This window comes from Oryzias latipes, chromosome 21, assembly GCF_002234675.1.
Source record: "Oryzias latipes chromosome 21, ASM223467v1".
In the NCBI taxonomy this organism is placed as follows: Eukaryota; Metazoa; Chordata; class Actinopteri; order Beloniformes; family Adrianichthyidae; genus Oryzias; species Oryzias latipes.
The window spans coordinates 16,867,747-16,887,000 of NC_019879.2; the positions used below are offsets into that span (position 1 = coordinate 16,867,747).

At 40.9% G+C, this 19,254-nt stretch overlaps 1 protein-coding gene across 4 annotated transcripts in view; it reads right to left on the reverse strand.

Annotated features, from left to right (window-relative positions):
• Nucleotides 1-19,254, reverse strand: part of LOC101159710 (E3 ubiquitin-protein ligase HECW2) — a 46,356-nt gene that overhangs the window by 5,153 nt on the left and 21,949 nt on the right. For 2 of the 4 annotated variants that reach the window (XM_023950854.1, XM_023950857.1), the window contains 18 exons: nucleotides 12,370-12,670; nucleotides 12,096-12,188; nucleotides 10,384-10,534; nucleotides 10,198-10,304; nucleotides 9,524-9,648; nucleotides 9,234-9,419; nucleotides 8,930-9,064; nucleotides 7,743-7,863; nucleotides 7,564-7,660; nucleotides 7,262-7,345; nucleotides 6,805-6,887; nucleotides 5,198-5,318; nucleotides 4,158-4,271; nucleotides 3,884-4,036; nucleotides 3,260-3,358; nucleotides 1,694-1,823; nucleotides 1,449-1,595; nucleotides 1,173-1,287 (listed from right to left, as the gene is read on the reverse strand). In XM_023950854.1, coding sequence (XP_023806622.1) covers nucleotides 1,173-1,287; nucleotides 1,449-1,595; nucleotides 1,694-1,823; nucleotides 3,260-3,358; nucleotides 3,884-4,036; nucleotides 4,158-4,271; nucleotides 5,198-5,318; nucleotides 6,805-6,887; nucleotides 7,262-7,345; nucleotides 7,564-7,660; nucleotides 7,743-7,863; nucleotides 8,930-9,064; nucleotides 9,234-9,419; nucleotides 9,524-9,648; nucleotides 10,198-10,304; nucleotides 10,384-10,534; nucleotides 12,096-12,188; nucleotides 12,370-12,670 — 2,362 coding nt within the window. The remainder of the gene's footprint in view (nucleotides 1-1,172; nucleotides 1,288-1,448; nucleotides 1,596-1,693; nucleotides 1,824-3,259; nucleotides 3,359-3,883; nucleotides 4,037-4,157; nucleotides 4,272-5,197; nucleotides 5,319-6,804; nucleotides 6,888-7,261; nucleotides 7,346-7,563; nucleotides 7,661-7,742; nucleotides 7,864-8,929; nucleotides 9,065-9,233; nucleotides 9,420-9,523; nucleotides 9,649-10,197; nucleotides 10,305-10,383; nucleotides 10,535-12,095; nucleotides 12,189-12,369; nucleotides 12,671-19,254) is intronic. The other 2 variants (XM_023950855.1, XM_023950856.1) reach the window with 2 other exon arrangements.

A 19,254-nucleotide genomic window follows, 5' to 3' on the forward strand; every position in this document is an offset into this window, starting at 1 on the left:
AAACCCTCATTTACACAACTAGGACAAATTGCAAATGTTTTGTTAAATTTGGCCTCCCGGTTACACAAAAACATGATGACTAAAAATGGTTATTTTGGTGACTGCCCATGAAGTGCAATTTTTCGGAACCGTGCAGCCATCATTGACAATTCAGTGGCTACGCTGAAATTGCCAGAGAGAGTAATGATGTAAAGCACAACACATTACACTTTTTACTCAATTGTAGTGCTGATAATAGACAAACACATAAATAGCCATTCTGCTATATTTGTCATTGAGCTCTAAGTGCAAACATGCTGCAGACTTTGTGTTTTGTCGTTTTCTCTTTCTGTCCGTGCAGAGACTAATGTAGATAAAGTTGCAGCGCCAACAATCTGCCTGGCAGTTATTGCAATACTTCCAATCCCACAATGTAAATAGTTTTGGTGTGTAAGACCAAAGCAGGAGGAACAGTACTTTTGTGTTTTCTGTCAAACATTGAGCAACAGGACCTTTCACCTGCACTGCGAGATAAAGGTCCACAAAGCAACAGCGTCTTCTCTCTAAAAGTTTACTTGCTTTTAAATGGCTGCTCACAAAAGTTGAAAGTTCCTCTCTGATTGTCAGAAGTCAGAACTCTCTCTTTTTTCTAGGACATAGTTTTTGCAGAACGGCAGGAGTCCATTAGAAATTCTCCTCTGAGTTTGGGGGCGGGACTGTGAGCCGACCCATTTCCCATCATCTATCTATGTACTTGCTTTTCTGCTAGCTTATAACCCCAAGCTAACATTACCGATGCAACAAAAATGGCGAGCAATATTGCAGCTATCCAGCTGCACAGTTTTGAGCCAGATGCCAGCTCAGAAGAGGAAAATGAAGACCAGCAAGTGGATCCGTCAGAATAGAGCAGAGTGGGGAGTTTGTGTCCCACTGATTGTACCTTCTGCGTCACAGCTACAAGTTTTTTCCAACTGCATCTTTTCGTATGCTCCTAATTCACGATTTGAAAAAAAAAAATACTTGGAATCTGAATTTTAACCTTGGTTTTCTTTATATATGTCCTCCATAAAAAAAATCAACTATATGTTAAAAAAAACAACAACACAATTTTCATTAAAGTAATGTCCTATTTTAATGCTATCAAACCTAATCTCTGCATTCTTGCCTTGCTCATGTGCTCCATCTCTACATACCTCCTCTGTACTCCGTGTTGTTCCTCCAGTCTGCCAGGTCAATCTCAGCAGTTCCTGCAATGACCAGCTCCAGCTCCCTGGCATCAAACACAGACACCAGTCGCACATCCACCACCTGACAAGAAAACATGCAAAAAATGAAATAGATCAAAACCCCATTTCATTCATAACAGACTGTGCATGGGACTTCAGGGTTTAAGAAATGATGAGTAATGAGAGAAAGATAACCAGGTCGAACACAATGTTATGTTGGTGTACCAAAAATGACTGTTTTACCTCATAAAAGCCTCTGACAAGGCTCTCTGTCTGCTGAGCAACTCCTCTTTCTATTCTCCACTTGACCATTCGCTCAATGTACTCCTTTTTGTTTTTCTCTGAAACAGAAACGCCAGCCCCTCCTGGTTTCAGCTCTCTTTCAGTGATCTGCAAACCCACAGCCAGGCATGGTTATAACATTACAGCTTATTAAACATGCAGATTTGTTTTTAAATGGGTTCTCTGCAATGCAATAAATGCAACACCTGTCCAAAGACTTCCTCATTAACAGTGAAGGTCAGGTCCAGCATGTCCTCAATGTCATTGTCCTTCATCCACTGCAGGCTTTGGTGGAACTCCTCATCCAGGAACTCCAGGTCACTCAGGTCACACGGGCTAAAGATTCACAGAAGATGTTCCTGCTTATAACCCGAGGTTGACTGTTCCATATAAGCCTAATATAGAATCACACGTTTGCTAAAAACAGAACAAACTATAAACTAAAATATCCATTTATCACAATTTTCCACTAGGTTTTAAACCTTTTTTTGAACGTAAATGTTAAATTTAGACCTTTCATTTCTTAATCTGTGGGTCAGGAATCCTCCGGTGCTTCAGAAAACAATGTATGGGGTTCTGGGCAAAACATGTAGTATCAACCCTACTGCAGTGATGTAATTTTTAGTTCCTAACACAATAATCTATTGTTTTGAGACTGTCAGCATGTGCATGCTTGTCCCTGGCATCTGTCAGTCTAGCTGTTTATTTTGGGTAGGAAGTTATTGTAAAAAGGATAAGAATTGTTAAACACAAAATGTAGATTCCATTTCTTTTTCAGCCTGTCCTCATTCATCGGTGTAATGTACTGGGTTTGCTGAGTGTAAAACGTGGGGATTGGAACTTTCAGTTAAATAATGAACGTGGATTTGAACTCATCTTTGCTCTACAGATAATTTAATGGGTTCATTAAGAAAAACTATAAAAAGAAAAACATCTAATTCTTTGTCCTTTGTTTTTCCATTAATGTAAACATTGAGACCAAATTTAAACTTCCAAGGTGAGTGGGCAAGCTCTAGTATAAGATGGTTCACCGACCACTTAGTTCAGTCATAAAGAATTTACTCAGGATTTATAAAGGTGAAAAGGGAAACAAATATTACTGTCAGTCTGCCTCAGGGCAGCTGTGGCTATATCAGTAGCTTACCATCACCAAGTATGAATGAGGAGTGAATGAATAATGGAGATACACTGTAAGCACTTTGAGCGTCTGGAAAAGCACAGAAAAATCCAATTCATTATTATTATTATTATTATTATTATTATTATTATTATTATTATTAGGTCTACAGGCTATGACTTAAGGCAATAGTTAAAATTGCAGGAAAAGGTCCAACGACTCAAAGAAAATCCGATAATTTACAAATACCGGGCACCTGTACAGGAAAACTCTCAGAGTCAATATCATTAGATTTAATTTAAAAAAAATGCAACCATAAATTCTTTTTGGAATACCTGATTTTATATCCTGGTAGCAGAAGATCCATCTGTGTACATTTTTTCAATATTTCATTCTTTTTACCTATATTACCACTGGATGAGTTACAGTTAGCATTTTCATATAATGGCTTAGATGCATAGTATTGCAAAAAATCTGTTTTTTTTCTTCATTTTGTGACAGCTTTGACTTTTGAAAAGCACCCAAACATTAATCATTGAGCCCAAGCAACTACCACCTTTTACCATCGTACTAATATCGGTTTTCAGTGTAGACGGACTATTTCAGTTTGAGGTGACTGGGGTGTGTACAGGACTTAGTGATGAGGAATAGTTACATGCGGAGAAGACCCTTGTAGAACGGCCGAGTGAAGAAGGCATCCAGCAGGTACTGATGAACGAGAGCCAACCCCAGGATCCGGCCACTGAAACGAAACCTGGCCAGAAAAAATATGTAAATAAACCAATCTGAAATGACTAATATGTCAGAATGATTTGATTAGTGACTTAAAATCAGCTATCCTACAGTGTTAAACAGAGTAACATAACAGGGCAGAAAGGTTGAACTAAATTTAAAAAAAACCTGTGTGGCCTCAAAACCAGCCAACATAATGGAGGACTGACTGTGGAGACATTGTACAAAGAGATAAGATTCGGCTTTTACACAATGGTAAAAATCAATTGCTAAAAAGGTGTAAAAATCTTTTCGTCTAGTTGACCATCTACCTGGTCCATTTGTCAGTTGCGTCGTCCATGATTCCAACCATGGGTACACACAGTTCCTTCTAATCAATTTTGCTGAGCTTCAATCGATTCGTTTAACCCAGGATTGCTGATACAAATTTGCACACAGACACTGCAAATTGCTTTCATTTTGGAATCAGCACACAGCAGCCAGAGCAGAAAAAAACATCAGCTCAAGAGCAGACAAGACATCAACCATTTGTTGACGGAAACCTCACCATTCGTGGTGGTTGTCGACAAATGCAGACATGGGGCTAATCTGGACAGTATATGTGTCATTGGCCGAGTACTCGAACAGTCCGTAGTAAGGGTTGAAAAGTTCTCTTGACACCAAGAAGAAAAATTCTCTGGAGGGTCCACTGTAATCAAGCCTGAAGCACACAAAAAACATAATAATGGGCCATCAATTCATTTGCATAACTAAAAATTGTCATTCAACATGATCTCCTACAGAGTGATATGGAGTTACAGTGGATAAAAAAGGTTTCATACCCATCTTCACCCACAAAGCTGACGTAGAGTTTACTCCTCTGTAGATCTTTCCGAGAGTAACACATGATCTGGTTGAAGGCGTCTTCCAGTAGGTGGTCTCGTCGTATTATTAACCTGGAACAAAGAAACAGAAGACAGCGGATCATTTACTACTATAAATCATCATAACAGTGAAAACATTATGAGATTTTCAGACTGCTAAGGATTTCTAGCCATTAAAGATCCACTCCAGTAAAAATTTGGTTTTGGGTGTTTTTAACATGTTCTTGCGGTATTTTTCTTCAATGTTGCAGAACATATAAATTAAGCTTAAAATTGCATTTCTGAGTATTAAAATCATTGATAATCAGGAGCAGATGAAAAAAAGCTGACGTTGGTGTTACAGTCGGCATACCACAAGCTCCCTGCCTTGCTCCATTCTGATAAATCCACTTGTGGGCAAATAGATCCATGTATGTCCTAATTTTCCTCATCTGAGCTAGCATCTGGCTCCAAACTGAACGGCTGGATAGCTCCACTACTCACCATTATTGTGTGTGAGGGGCTGTAAGCTAGCGGGAAATAGTGTAAACATATGGATGATGGGAAGTAAGGGCAGGCCTACTCCAAACTAACTCAAAGGCAAGTTTCTGATGAACTACCACCGCTCTGGAGTAACTATTTCCTAAGAAACAACACAGGTTTTTGGCTAAAAAAAGCATAATCATAATTAAAAGAGCACTTGGAAGGCTTTAAATATAGATCAAATGATGAGCAGAGTGGGACTTTAATACCTGAATTTATTTTCAACTGTCTTAGAAAATATTCTTATGTGTTTTTTCCTTTTAAAGTAAGAATAAATTAAGTTACAAATTAGTGATGAGATGTTCATACATAGGATACAAGATGTTGAAACAACTTGTCCAAACATGTCTGTTCTTTCCATGCTACAACTTATCTTCAGATAAACTAACCAATAAAATGCATATTTGTGTTGAATTTGATTTATACTTGTCATAAAGAAAACTGTTAAATAAAAGATGTGGACTTTTGTAACATACTTGACTTTCCCCGGTCCCTGCCCATAACCTTTTGTCTCCAGCTTCCGATAGAAATTCCTCAGTTTCGCCTCAAAATCTCTCTTGTAAGGGGCAGGTGCTCGAGCGTTTGCTCGCTGGGTACCTTAAACAAGAGAGAAACAAAAACGCAAGCATAAATGCTTCCCATCTGGAACAGCAAAGAGCTATGAATAGAAAGACAACAACACATCAGGAGATTTGAGCTAAAAAAAAAATCTTTAATCATTGGGCCAAACCTGAACGGATGTGTAATCGGGGAATGAGAATCAGAAGTACAGTATGCAGGTTAATCCTGGATTTCTGCTATTTATCAATTTAGATAATCCTTCATCACAACAGAACAAATGCAAGCCTGTGTGACAACATTTTGATTAAAGGTGAGCTTTAGAGCATACACTTGTGCCAGCTTTAGTATAGTGCACAAATGCACGTCTAACCCCATTCAACTTTTCACTGTAAGTATTCAAGAGTTTTCAGAGGGGAAATTAACTGAACTGCAAGGTGTTATTAGTGGAAATCTTGTTGCAGATGATGTCAGTGCATTTACACATGAATCAATAAATTTATGCAGGTTTGATCATATCTTTCATCCTGCTCTGGTGCTAAATGTCTGATGGCTTGATGAAATAAATGCATTTTTGGAAATAAACTAATCAAAAACTTTGATTATAAGCGTAACAAAGGGGCTGCCTCTAATCCCTTCTGATTTATTGATAAATTACTTTCTGTGGGGCTCAGATGCAACTCCATCTGTCGTATATTTATGACAACTATTCCCTTAAATGGGACATTTTGTAAAAAAGGGAAAAAATATAAAGTGCTCACAAATTTTAGAAAACCCTAAAATATTTTGTGCTTTTAATTTCTCACAGAATAATCAGGAAGAAAGCAGAAGGAATATTTTATTTCTTGCTAAATGCCTTTTTTTCAAATGATGAAAATTAATTACAGTGAATGTTTTCTCCAGCAATATTGCATTTGTGAATTATTTGTCTTTAAATGCAAGTTTTACATTTATTTCAATGTTTTGGACAAGAACAATAATAAATTTGCATTTCTTAAAAAAAAGAAAATACAATAAAATGTTTTACCCTGACCAAGCTAACACTATATTATCTAACACGGTGACACGGTTGCTCTTTTGATTGGTCTGACATCAAGTTATTTTAGCAACACAATTTTACCTGGTATAAAATCCCAAAACTAAAATGTAAAACACAAATTTGTGTAAAAATATTAAGTTTAAGTTTATTTTTTGATTGGTATAATGTACATTAATCGACATCTATCCAGAGTCAAAGATGTAAATATACCGGATTATAGCAATGATACCAATTTGCATCTGTAGTCCCTTGGCAGTTACACAAGAAAACAGTGGATAAAATATAGAATCACACACACACACAATTACATTATGAAAGAAAAACACAAAAAATACATAGTTGATTATATAAAAACAAGAACAAGACAAATTAAATCATGAGTTAAGACAAGATGCATTTGAGAAATTTTGTCAAATTTACTAATGCAAATTAATGCATTTGTGATGAAACAGTCAAACAAATAGTCAAAGATTTTGACATATTTACCAGGAGAGCTTTGAGGGGAGGAAATGCAGTAACCTGGATGAAGCAACGACGGCACATAAGACATCACCTCGTCCTCGAATAAGCTGAACACAAGGAAAGGTGCACATGCAGCTCAAACAGCTAATATTTTCTGTCTCATAAATGAGTCATTGCAGGTTCATAAAGTCACTTTTGTTGTGATTTGAAACAGACTTGTTTCAATAATCTTGAAAACATCTATCAATTTTGAACTTTTTGCAGTTGATCTACTGTGTCGTGTTTTTGAATAAATTAGTTAATAATTAGCTAATAAGCAAATAAGGTAAAATTAAGTTCCGTTTCTAAAGAAGCATACAATATTACAAGCATAGCATCTAAAGGAAACACAGAGTAGCAGTGTGAGGTAACTATACTATGTAACTAGCTGTAATATTGATGAACAGTTCCTGTCACAAAGCAGCACACCTGCATCACTCACCTCAGAAGCATGACTAGGTCAGCGTCACTGGAGAGACGAGCCAGTCCATTGACTCCTTCACTGCGAATAAACTGCACTTTCTCCCTGTAAACACACACAGTGTGCAGATGCACAAGCCGTTAGGATTAGAGGTTACGAGTGTGCTCATGTTGACTGATGATGATGGGATTGGAGATGACGGCGGTAACAAGAGTGCAAGCGGAAAAGAGGAAAGGCTATAAAGGGCAAAACTGTAATATATATATATATATATATATATATATATATACATACATATATAGTGGAACAGAAGACTGACATACTTGAGTGAATGATTTCTTGCAAGTTCAGGCTGCCTTTCCTGCAAAATCTCAAGGATGTTTGGTTGCCGTAGAAACGCCACTATCTTGTCATTGTAAGCTGGAATATAAGAACGAGAGAACACCTATGAGGCTTCTGTTGAGTGGACGCCTATGACAACAAGGCATCCTGGGCAACTTACCCACTGGCACAACATCATGGTACTGACTCCTGCTGGAGCCGCTGAAGGTGCTAGATGGGCGTGGCATTACAGGCGTGACGCTTTGCCGAGAGTCATCGACAACCTGTGACAAAAGCATGCACTACAGTTTAGGTCGCATCCCAGTTCTCATCCCAGTCCACAATATACAAACACTCACTTGGGCTTTCAAATATTGCCAAATTAGTTGACAAAAATCTCTTTTGTGTTTCTGATAAATATTCTGGTTCTTCTGTGCTGTTATGAAAAATCCCTTGTGGAATTTAAATTTACTTTTTTATTCACAAAAGTGCCCAGCGTTCATTAAAACCAGGCTGCGATAATGTCGACAAAAAAACTATCAAGAATGCGGCTGTCAATAAATTGTTGCACATTTTTAGCATTTAATTGTATCCATTGATGTCAGACAAAATGTGGTGTTTTTAATCATCCAACAGGAGTAGCATGCATGACAGAGTAAGCCCCCTTCACACTGGCCTGTTCAATCCACGTATTTGTTTCCTTAAAGACACATACCGATAAAAATCGTTTTTCTGAGGATGGAGAACATACATGTATATAGAGAAAATCCATCTTAAAATTACATTAATTAGCATGTATTTATTCAAACTGTTGTGAATCAGGAACAAAACAATTTTTTGATTTTGGCTAAAACTACCATTTTAGTGAAAAGACCACTGGGAACACTTTTAAATAGAGCAAAAGATGATCGGAGTGGAACTTTAAAAATTTTGGATGTTCCTAGAAGTAAACTCTGGTGTGTTCTACCTAAGAAAAACAGTCCGAGGAGAGTAAGTAAATCAACTAGTGAATTACGTTATCAGATTTTGAGGAGATAATACGGTAAAATTGAAGAATGAGATTATACATTCAGAATTTTTCTTTTTGTGATTTTTGTTTTGTTGCAGACTAAACCATCTCCAAACAAGTTTTTGTGTCTGTATGACATTTTACTTTTCTTGTCTGCTCTTGTTAAATCAAATCTGAATTAAAATTGGTTGTAATATTTCCTGCCCAATCTAACCAAATCCACAAAAGCTAGTGCCCAAAATTCCTGCAGTGAAGCCCTGTGTACTAAGCTTATTTTTATGCACTGCTCAGAAACATCTGTATTTTTTCCTTCAGGTTTTGAGAGTCCGAGAACTGAGTGCAACAGTGACCACTCTCACCTCTCCAGCACTGTGGCTACGCTGGCGGCTAAGATGCTGGCGATGGGCCAGCAGCCCAGTGGACCTAGAGCTCTGGAGGGGCAGCCGGGGATCAATGAAGGTTGTGGAACGACAGTTGTGATCCACAAAGAAAGGCTGATGATTGAGATGCAGACACACAGTCATGTCTCGATAAAGTCTACCCAAATACCTTTACAATGAAAGTGTCAGTTAAACAAAATCAACTGTGGGCAAAAACAGCTAATATGTTGGAGTCAGAACTGTTGAACGTTGATGCAGAGACCCCTGCTGCACAGACACCCACCTTTCCAGTGTGGTCATGCTTCATCTCCCAGCCCCTTGGAAGCTCTAGCTGTTTGTTGGCGAACATGTTGAGGAAAGTGACGAGGTCACGGTTGTGCTGGTAGCGCTCAAAGTAATGAGCATCTCTGCGCACCTTACTGATCATGTGCTTCAGACAGGTGTTGCTTGTAAACATGCGGTAGGCACTCTGGACAGAGAGATAACATTTAGGGCAGAGGTGAGTTGTCCAAATGAAAATATGTATTTAGTTGAAATTCAAATGTGTCTTGATGATGCAAACATTAAACTGACAGGGTTTGAATGCAGCACGGTAAAGAAGTCAGGGCTGCACAGGAACTTGGCGCTGGGGGACTGAAGCAGCAGGGACAGACGCGAGCGTCCACCCGAGTGAGTGACTGAGCTGTCTCGACGGTATTCTGTAAGGGTTTCAGCACACAAAACACAAAATCAAAATGAGGCAACTCCATAACATAAAATATGTAAAGAACATGTGGAAGATTCAGTGTCATGCTTACAGAAATGAAAGGAATCTCCGCCTTATACTAAATCGATTCAAGTTTAAGTCATAAGTTAACAATTCTGTTGAATTTAAAACAGAAAAGTTTTATGTTCAACAGACAAAAAGTCAAAACAGACAAAAAGTCCAAATATTTTTGTATTTAATTTCTAAATTTTCATCCAAAACCAATTTTTTTTGTTTAAGATTTTTTTTTTCACAATTTAACTGAGCAAAAGTGGAAATGTTATAATTAGTTTGGAATTCTAACATATATAAAATAATATTGAACAGAATCTAAAGCAGCTTTTCACTAAAAAACATTTGAGAAAATCTGTCTATGAATTTGATAACTTGATATAGTCTTTTCTTATAAGAGATCAATTGCAATTGGTTAATTACTTTAAACCAAGTGTAGATGAATGTTGCTACAGTTTATTGGCAATAAAACTGTGGGTCTGAAACCAACCAGAAATGGCATGGGGCATCATCTCATTGTCGGGCTCAGGAGGCAACTCAGTGGAACTTTCTTCTGATCGACTACTGTTAGTTATTGTTCGCCTGATGCTCTGATATCTGTGATAAGGAAGGTAAAAACATCTCATATCATATTTGTTTCTTTACATAGATATATGTTTTTCTGTCAAAAACTCACCTGCGGTTGAGCTGCTCCATCTGCTGAATGGAGTTGGAGCGGGTTAGACCCTGCGGGGCAGGAGGTCCGGTGGGACGCTGCCACGTTGTGGTCCTGTTAACGTGGTCTACAAAGAAGATCCTTCCGTGGCTGTCTATCCGAGCCTCCCAGTCTGAAAGCCAAAATAATGGGTATAAAGTAGGTAGATAGGAATACACAACTGAAAAAGGCTGGCCAAGAATGACTGAAGTCAACTATGGCCCTCCATTCCTGCCATCCAAACAAACATTTTTCAATGCATCATGACCTGCTAAGGAAACAGGTCTGTGAGGAAAAATATCCAGTAATGATCTAAAACAAGAAAATATATTTTTTAAATCCCTCCATTAAAGATTGCATTGTTTGTTCTTTGATTTGATGAAAATCTCCATTGATATTTCGCAGATTCATTTATAAAGGTATGGAGTTCAGTTGTTGAGAAGAATGTAAAAACTAAAGGAAAGAAACTGCACTAGTTAGACTCTTCTGAAAAGCATATTCAAAATATACCCTATAAACTTTCTATTTTTATGTAGGAAAAAACATTAAAGTTTACAAAAACACATCCTGATGAAATGTATTTAATAAGACTTTCCAGTACAAGTTATAAGATTGACATTTTTACTTTTCTGCTGTTGCATTTTTTACTTATGGGCACTTTCATAACCTTCATTATTTCTTTCTTTACTTTTTTCCTTTATATAAGCATAAAAAATACAAAGACATGTACTGAATACAAAATTCATTTTACAACTTTACAATTTCACAACTTCATGAATGCAATAGAGCAGTTTGAAGAATGCAATTTTATTATATGTCTGCCCTTAATTTCATCAAGAAATACTTATGTATGTATATTTGAGTATCCATACAGTATATGCATATCTTGAGATGGTCCTGCTGTAAAATCTCAATATTGTCAGAATTTCTGACAGTAAGGACTCTAAGATAATATATTTTATGAGGTAACCATAGAGCATGTTACGGTAATCCTTTTATTTAAAGCCAAAAAGTCAAAACACTATTCATTAAAAAAACAAAAATCCTCACGTGGCTTGTGTTGGTTCCTGTTTAAATTAGTAGTGGTTTATAAAGTAACTCTTACTAATATCCTGTACTGTCTGCTTTGCCATCTTCTGAATCCCAAAAGTAATTGAGACCATGTATTAGTGGGTGTATCCTCAATTTGAGACTCCCATCTTCTGACGACACGGAGCTGAATTTAAAATTCAAGGAATCAAACTAAAGAAGCAACCATGTTCCAAGAAAAAAGTTTGAGTTTGGTATCAATAACTCTAAATAATAAATATTTGATGTGGGTTTGGCAGCACCAGAACTGTGTTGGAACTGATCCGGAAGTTGCTTAAATTATTTGAAACCAAATCTAATATTGAATAGCTAAAGACTCTGAATAAACAATTTTAGTTTTTTAAATGAGGTTCACATCTTTTCTTGGAAACAAACTATTTTAAAGTTATATCAAAGTTAAACTGGTTTGGGATCTGGTTCCAACTCCAAATAAAGTTTGTTTTTAAATCATTTTTAATTTTGGTTAATTTTAACTGCACAGCAAAGAAAATGTAAATATGTAAAAGTAAAAAATGGATATTATACATAAAGGCATGCTTACAACACAAATATCAACAAATTAGAAGGAACGTAAGACTTGGGTGCATGCAGACACACACACTCACTGGGAGGTAGAGGCTCGTCCACACGCTGGTATCGATGAATGTCATGACGCACAGAGGGAAGGGAACGGACAGGATGGCCGTTGACGTGCCTTCCTGAACACAGAGGATGTTCAAAAATCAGGAATTTTGGTTTATAATGAGGTGAAATGTCAGACCAGAGTCACACAAGGCAGATTCACAAGTTCGTTAACTAATTAAGAAACCACACGTGCAGTTTGGGGTTTGTCATCCAACCCACATTGATTGAAATTTTTAATGTCACAAAGCTGGGTACCTTGATCTCTGTCCGCGTCTGTGGTAGCTTGTTGTGATTCATCAGTTGTTACTGCCTTACGGGTCTTTGTCTCCTCCCCCTCTTGTTCTTCATCCACACCACCTGTGGCCTGCAGACTCAGCCTCCTCACACTCAGCTCTTCAACTTCACCTTCCTCACTGGCACGAGGAGCATCTCCTTCAGCTTCAGACACAGCCGCTTGCCCACCATGCTTGTCATTAACAGGTAGGCGGGTCAATAGTGCGCTTGAAGGAGCATTTCCCCCTGGATCAATTGCCGCCTCTGCACCTTCATTGGCCTCCTGCACAAATACAAAAACTACAATTCATTCTGCTGCGAACACACTGCAGTAGATGAAGATTTGTGGAAAGTAGCTAATGCAACTTAAAGAAAGTTTTCTTTAAATAATGTCCTGAAACTGTCGTGACTTTTGGGCAAAGTTCTCTTTAATTCAACTATAAGCCACCATAGATAGGTCAAGCCTAGATCAGTGATGTGTGGCCTACTTCCTGCCATATACAAGAAACTAAATTAGGCTCAGAACAAGCTGGCATCTTGGATAAAGTAGCACCCTTCCATCCATGCAAGTTCAGATAATCCACAACACAAGTGGAACCACAAGGGCTATAATAAAAATACACAGGTCCTGTACAATATATGGGAATAAAACAGATAAAGAAACTCTACAAATGACCACAATGATCATAATTAAACCACAAAAGAGAAAAAAGTATTTTAACAAACTGTTACTGATCCTTAAGATTAAAGACTCATTTAATACAACATACACTTACTGGTCACTTCATCAGGCACACCTGTCCAACTGCTCATTTCTAATCAGCAAATCACATGGGAGCAACTCAATGCCCTTAGGCACGTCGACGTGGTCAAGGCGATCTGCTGCAGTCCAAACCGAGCATCAGAATGAAGAAGACAGTGATGTGACTTTAAACGTGGCATGATTGTTGTTATTATTGTAACCAACTTCTTGGGCCTTTTATTTTGGGAGAGGTGTCTCCCTCCCGGGTTACCCTAGAGACCAGGGGGGGCGTGGCAAGTTCAGCGAGTATTGTGGATTTTGAGTTGAAGAAGAAGAATAGAGGAGTGGTGAGCAGATTCACCAAATGGCGGACTCGCTGTCCCGTGTCGTTTTATGACTAGAGTGACTGATAATTGAACCTTCCCCAGCGCAGGCAGTCTGGAGATCGAAGCCCCAGCCCCGGATGGCGTGCTCCACGGAAAGGGGGGCACAGGAACCGCAGTGTGTGTTTTCTACCACAAGGTGGAGGACCTGACAGCAACCAGCAGGGAAACTACCAGTAGCTGGTGTTGAGACCCAGACGCAAGCTCCATCTGCCAGGGGCCCCTCTGATCAGGACTTTAACACACATGAGCTTGACTCTGAGTCAAATGTGGATCACCCCACCTCTTATATTAGAGGGGTGGCTGAGAATACAGAGGTCTCTATTTTAGTGGACTCAGGTGCCTCTGTGACATTGATTAGCGCCGACTTTCGAATGTCTGTTCCTGCTCTACGGAGCCGACCCCTCAGGAAAAACTACATTGAATCACGTACAGTAAATGGACAGATGCTGGACACCTTAGGCACCATCACAGTGAGTTTTCATTTAGGCCCAACCTGTTGGAGGCACACCTTCTTTGTACTGCGTGAGTCCACACAGGCCGTGTTGCTGGGTCTGGATTTCTTGACTAAACACCATGCATTGTTAGATCTGGGTCGTGGGGTGCTCCAATTATGGGATGTCAGCGTTCTCCTGCTGCGAAGGGGAGAATTAGCTCCTATATGTTCCATTTGTGTCAGTGGCTGAAAGCAGGTCAATTCTACCCCTGAGTGAGGCTTTGGTTTCTGTGACGGTGTCTTTGGTAACAGGTGCAGACCTGTTGAATCCCCTGAATTTTGAGGGCTATCTGGAGCCTAATGTGCCAGACACAACCGGACTGGTGGTGGCTCATGCGGTGACGACAGTTAAAGACAGAGTCACTGTTGCCCGGGTCCTTAATCCAAAGGGGACAGCAATGGAACTGAAACAGGGACTACATTTGGGTGAGCTACACCCACTAGATGTAGTTGATGTTACACCATCTCTCTCCTCCTCTGATGTGAACACTATCCAGGTCCGGCCCCCAGCCCATCACTCTAGAGGAGTCCCCTATTAGTGAGCAGCAGAGAAGAGAATTATTGACGCTACTAGAGAGGTTTTGTACTATTTTAAGCACACCTGATAAACCTACAGGCAGGTGCACACTGGTTAAGTATCCCATCCAGACTGGCAAACACACCCCTGTGAAACAGCGATCAAACAGAGCTTCTCCAGGTAAACAGCTGGAGATTGAACGTCAGGGGGCTGGGTTGCTGGCAGATGGGCTGGTGGAGGAGAGTTGCAGCCCGTGGGCATCTCCAGTGGTACTCGTTAGAAAAAAAAGGAGGGCAGTGGAGATTTTGTGTTGATTATTGCCGCCTCAATTCGGTGACAATCAAAGACTCGCACCCTCTTCATCAAATCGAGGATAGCCTTGACGCACTGGCCGGTTCGTCCTGGTTTACTAAACTGGACTTTTCAAACGGCCACTGGCAGGTTGAGGTGGCCAAGGAGGACAGGGAAAAGACGGCCTTCACAACAGGCAGGGGCCTCTATCAGTGGAGAGCCATGCCCATGGGCCTGACCAATTCACCGGCCACCTTTCAGCGCATGACGGAACTGGTGCTGAGGGGCCTGCCCTGACACATCTGCATAGTGTATTTAAATGACATACTGATTTACAGCCGTACGTTTGAAGATCACCTGCAATACCTGAACGAGGTTCTATCTAGAATACAGGGGGCAGGTCTGAGACTGAACCCCAAGAAATGTCACTTTGCCAGAGACCACGTGGTTTTCCTGGGTCATCTTGTCTCTCAAAATGGCCTCCAGCCGGACCCTTGCAACACAGACAAGGTAAAGAACTGGTCGACGCCTCATACTCCTTTAGAGGTGAAAGCTTTTGTCGGTTTGTGTTCTTATTACAGGCAGTTTGTCCAAAACTTTTCTGAGTATGCGGCTCCACTGAATAGATTGGCTGGCAAGAATGTTTCGTTTGACTGGACACCTGAGTGTGAGGCTGCTTTCACGTATTTGAAACAGGTGCTTACATCTGCACCTATAGTGCCTTTGATATTGAGCTCTGGGCTGTGGTGTGGGCGGTGCAAGAGTTCAAACATTATGTTGGTCTCCAGCATTTACTATTGTCACGGACTACCGCCCCCTACTGGGCCTCAGAAAAATGGCACTGGATCAAGACCCTTCAGGAAAAAAAGGCAAATGGGTTTTGGAACTAGACCCCTTCAACTGGACCATGGTTCACAAAGATGGTCTCAGTCACAGGAATGCAGACGCATTGTCCCGTCGGCCAGTGACCTCTGACTCTGTCATCCATACATCTGCTCCTACAGGTGTGTTTGCTGCCAGTTTGCAACAGTCCAGTTATTCACTATGTCACAGTAATGCTGAGATGCAGTCACGTCAAAAAGAGGACTCAGACATTGGCGCTGTTCTAGCCTGGTTGGGGCGGGGAAAATCCAGACCACCTCGCGGAGTTATGAAGGGCTCCTTTCTCAGGCTACTGAAGTTGTGGGCTGAGTTTAACCGCCTGTCATTGGTGGACGGATTGCTGTGTCGGACTGTAACATCTTTTCCCTCTGGTTCCAAACAGATGCAGGTGGTGGTTCCTTCAGCGCTGGTGCCTGACATTTTGGGTCAATTACATGGGGGCCCGGTTGCAGCTCACTTCTCTGCAGGGAGGGTCTGGGAACAGGCCAGACAGTTATTACTGGCTCGGCATGCTGAAAGACATTAGACAGTGGTGTGAGCAGTGTAGGGCCTGCGAGACATGCAGATCCCCTGTTCCAAAAGCCAATGCCCCCATGGGAGGGACTCCAGTCAGTTGCCCATTACAGCGAGTGGCAGTGGATATCCTGGAGCTGCCTCTAGCATCTCGGGACCACCGATATGTTTTGGTAGTAGAGGATTACTTCACTAAATTTGTAAATGTGTATGCCCTGCCCAACCAGACTGCAGAGACGGTTGCCCGCTTTCTTTGTGAGGACTATGTGCTGGTGCACAGGTTCCATGAGGTGCTGCACAGCGACCAGGGTCGGCAGTTTGAAGCAAAGGTGCTGGGAATTGCTAAGACGCGTACCGCGGCCTACAACCCGAAATTTAGATGGCATGGTAGAGCGACATAACCGGACCCTAATTGACCAGCTGGCCAAGATGTTGTTGTCTCATGGGGGGAATGGGATGACTATTTGAAAACCGTTGCTTTTGCTTACAACACCTGCAAGCACTCCAGCACACGGTTTACTCCCTTTTATCTCATGCACGGGCGCGAAGCCCGGATCCCGGCAGAGGTTCTTATTCCTAGTGGGGTCGGTGTCATTAGGAGTGCAGCCACGCTGCCTTTATACGCGTCGTCTCTTGTGGAGCGGCTGGAGATTGCTTTTAGTGCAGTGAGGTTTAATGCAGCAGAGGCGCATGAAAAACAGAAACTATACCATGATGAGAACTCTCACCAAAAGGGCTTTACAGAGGGTGATCTGGTGTGGCTTAATAACCCAACAGAGGTACGCACAAAACTAGCCCCACACTGGAAAAGCACCTATCGTGTGGATCGGGTTCTGGCTTCAGGTGCAGAGGCCGCTCTGACATACCACATTGTCAACCCTCTGGACCTGTCTGACCGGGCCCAGGTTGTTCATCACGACAGGTTGAAACGTTACACTCTTCCCCTGCCAGCTGGTTCCCCAAACGACAGCATGTCCTCCCACCCCAACTCCACCCCACCACCATCCTCTCCCTCGGCGGGTACTTCATTGGACTCCCCAGATAACGGTGACCCACCCCAACAGGGTCAGAGAGATGCATTTTGGACAGCCCCTGCATACTCCAGCATTGGCAGGATGGTGCATGCTCCATCACGTTATCAGGACTTTATTAGGATGTAACAAACAGGGTTATGTCTCAGTGATTTTTTTTTTGTGTGTTTTGTTGTGACGAGACTGTCATTTATGTGTTGTTGTTATGTTTTTTCTTCCTTGAAGGATACTGTTGAAAAATATTCTGTTGGTTTGTTGTATTCTTATACCTGTTGTGGGCAATTTGCCTGTGGGTTCTGAAAACTCATGTAGTTCCTGTTTGGATGACTTTTGTTTTTGCCATATTGGGACTCAAATGTTTATTTCTTTACTTTTTTTTTCACTCCCCGGCCTGTAGCATTTCCTTGTTACTGTAGAAATGAGGACAATTCTTTTGAAAGGGTGGATGTATGTAACCAACTTCTTGGGTCTTTTATTTTGGGAGAGGTGTGTCCCTCCTGGGTTACCCTAGAGACCTGGGGGGGGGGGGGGGGGCAAGTTCAGCGAGTATTGTGGATTTTGAGTCGAAGAAGAAGAAAAAAGGAGTGGTGAGCAAATTCACCAAATAGCGGACTTGCTGTCCCGTGTCGTTTGTGACTACAGAGTGACTTCCCCATCGCTCGGTTACATTATTAGTACCAGACGGGCTGGTCTGAGAATTTCAGAAACTGCTGATCTACTGGGATTTTCACCCACTATATCACAACTATATCTAGGGTTTACAGAGAATGGTCTGAAGAAGGTAAAACATCCAGTGAGTAGCAGTTCTGTGGGTGGAAATCCCTTGTTGATTCCAGAGGTCAGAGGAGAATGGCCAGACTGATTCCAGCTGATACAAAGGCAACAGTTACTGAAATAACTACGGGTTCCAACAGAGGTCTGAAAAAGAGCATCTCTGAACGCACAAAACACGTCCAACTTTGAGGCAGCGGGGGCACAAAAAGTGCCTCTCCTGTCAGCTAAGAACAGGAAACTGAGGCTACTATTCACACAGGCTCACCAAAATTGGACAACAGATGATTGGAAAAACGTTATATGGCCTGATGAGTTTCCATTTCTGCTGCAACATTCGGATGGTAGGGTCAGAATTTGTTATCAACAACATTAAAGCATGGATCCATCCTGCCTGGTATCAACAGTTCAGGCTGGTGGTGGCGGCGTAATGGTGTGGGGGATATTTCTTGGAATCACTTTGCGCCCCTTAGTATCAATTCAGCAAGGTTACAACACCACATCCCACCTGAGTATTGCTGAGAATTGTTGCTGACCATGTCCATCCCTTTATGACCACAGTGTACCATTTTCTGATGGCTACTTCAAGCAGGATAAGGCGCCATGTCATAAAGCTATAATCCTCTCAGACTGGTTTCTTGAACATGACAATGATTTCACTGTACTCAAATAACATTCAAAGTCACCAGATCTCCAACCAATACAGCTGGGATGTAGTGGAATGGGAGATTGGCATCATGGATGTGCAGCTGACAAATCTGCAACTCCATGATGCTATTTTGTCAACATGGACCAAACTCTCTGAGGAATGTTTCCAATACCTTGTTGAATCTATGCTACCAAGGATCAATGCAGTTCTGAAGGCAAAAGGGGGTCCAACCTGGTACTAGCAAGGTGTACCTAACAAAGCAGCAGGCAAGTGTGCACCTATAAATCAAATGACCTTCTCCTGAAAAAAAAAAGATGCTTCCAACAAGTTCTTGTTCCGGTTAACAAAAAAAAGACTTCAGTTGTAAATAACAATGTCACCCTGAACTTTTATAAACCGTAACTGTTTGCATGGGACTTCTCATACAAAAAGTGAACAACTTTGCTTAGCTCCGTGCCATATTTTAAAATTACTGAGTTTTTAAGACATAAGTTAACAAAAACTAAATCAAGAAAGCAAAATGTCCATTGTTTCAATTTACAGTCTTGCAAAAAAAAAAACTCTTATCAAGAAAGTTTTTCAATTGCAAAAT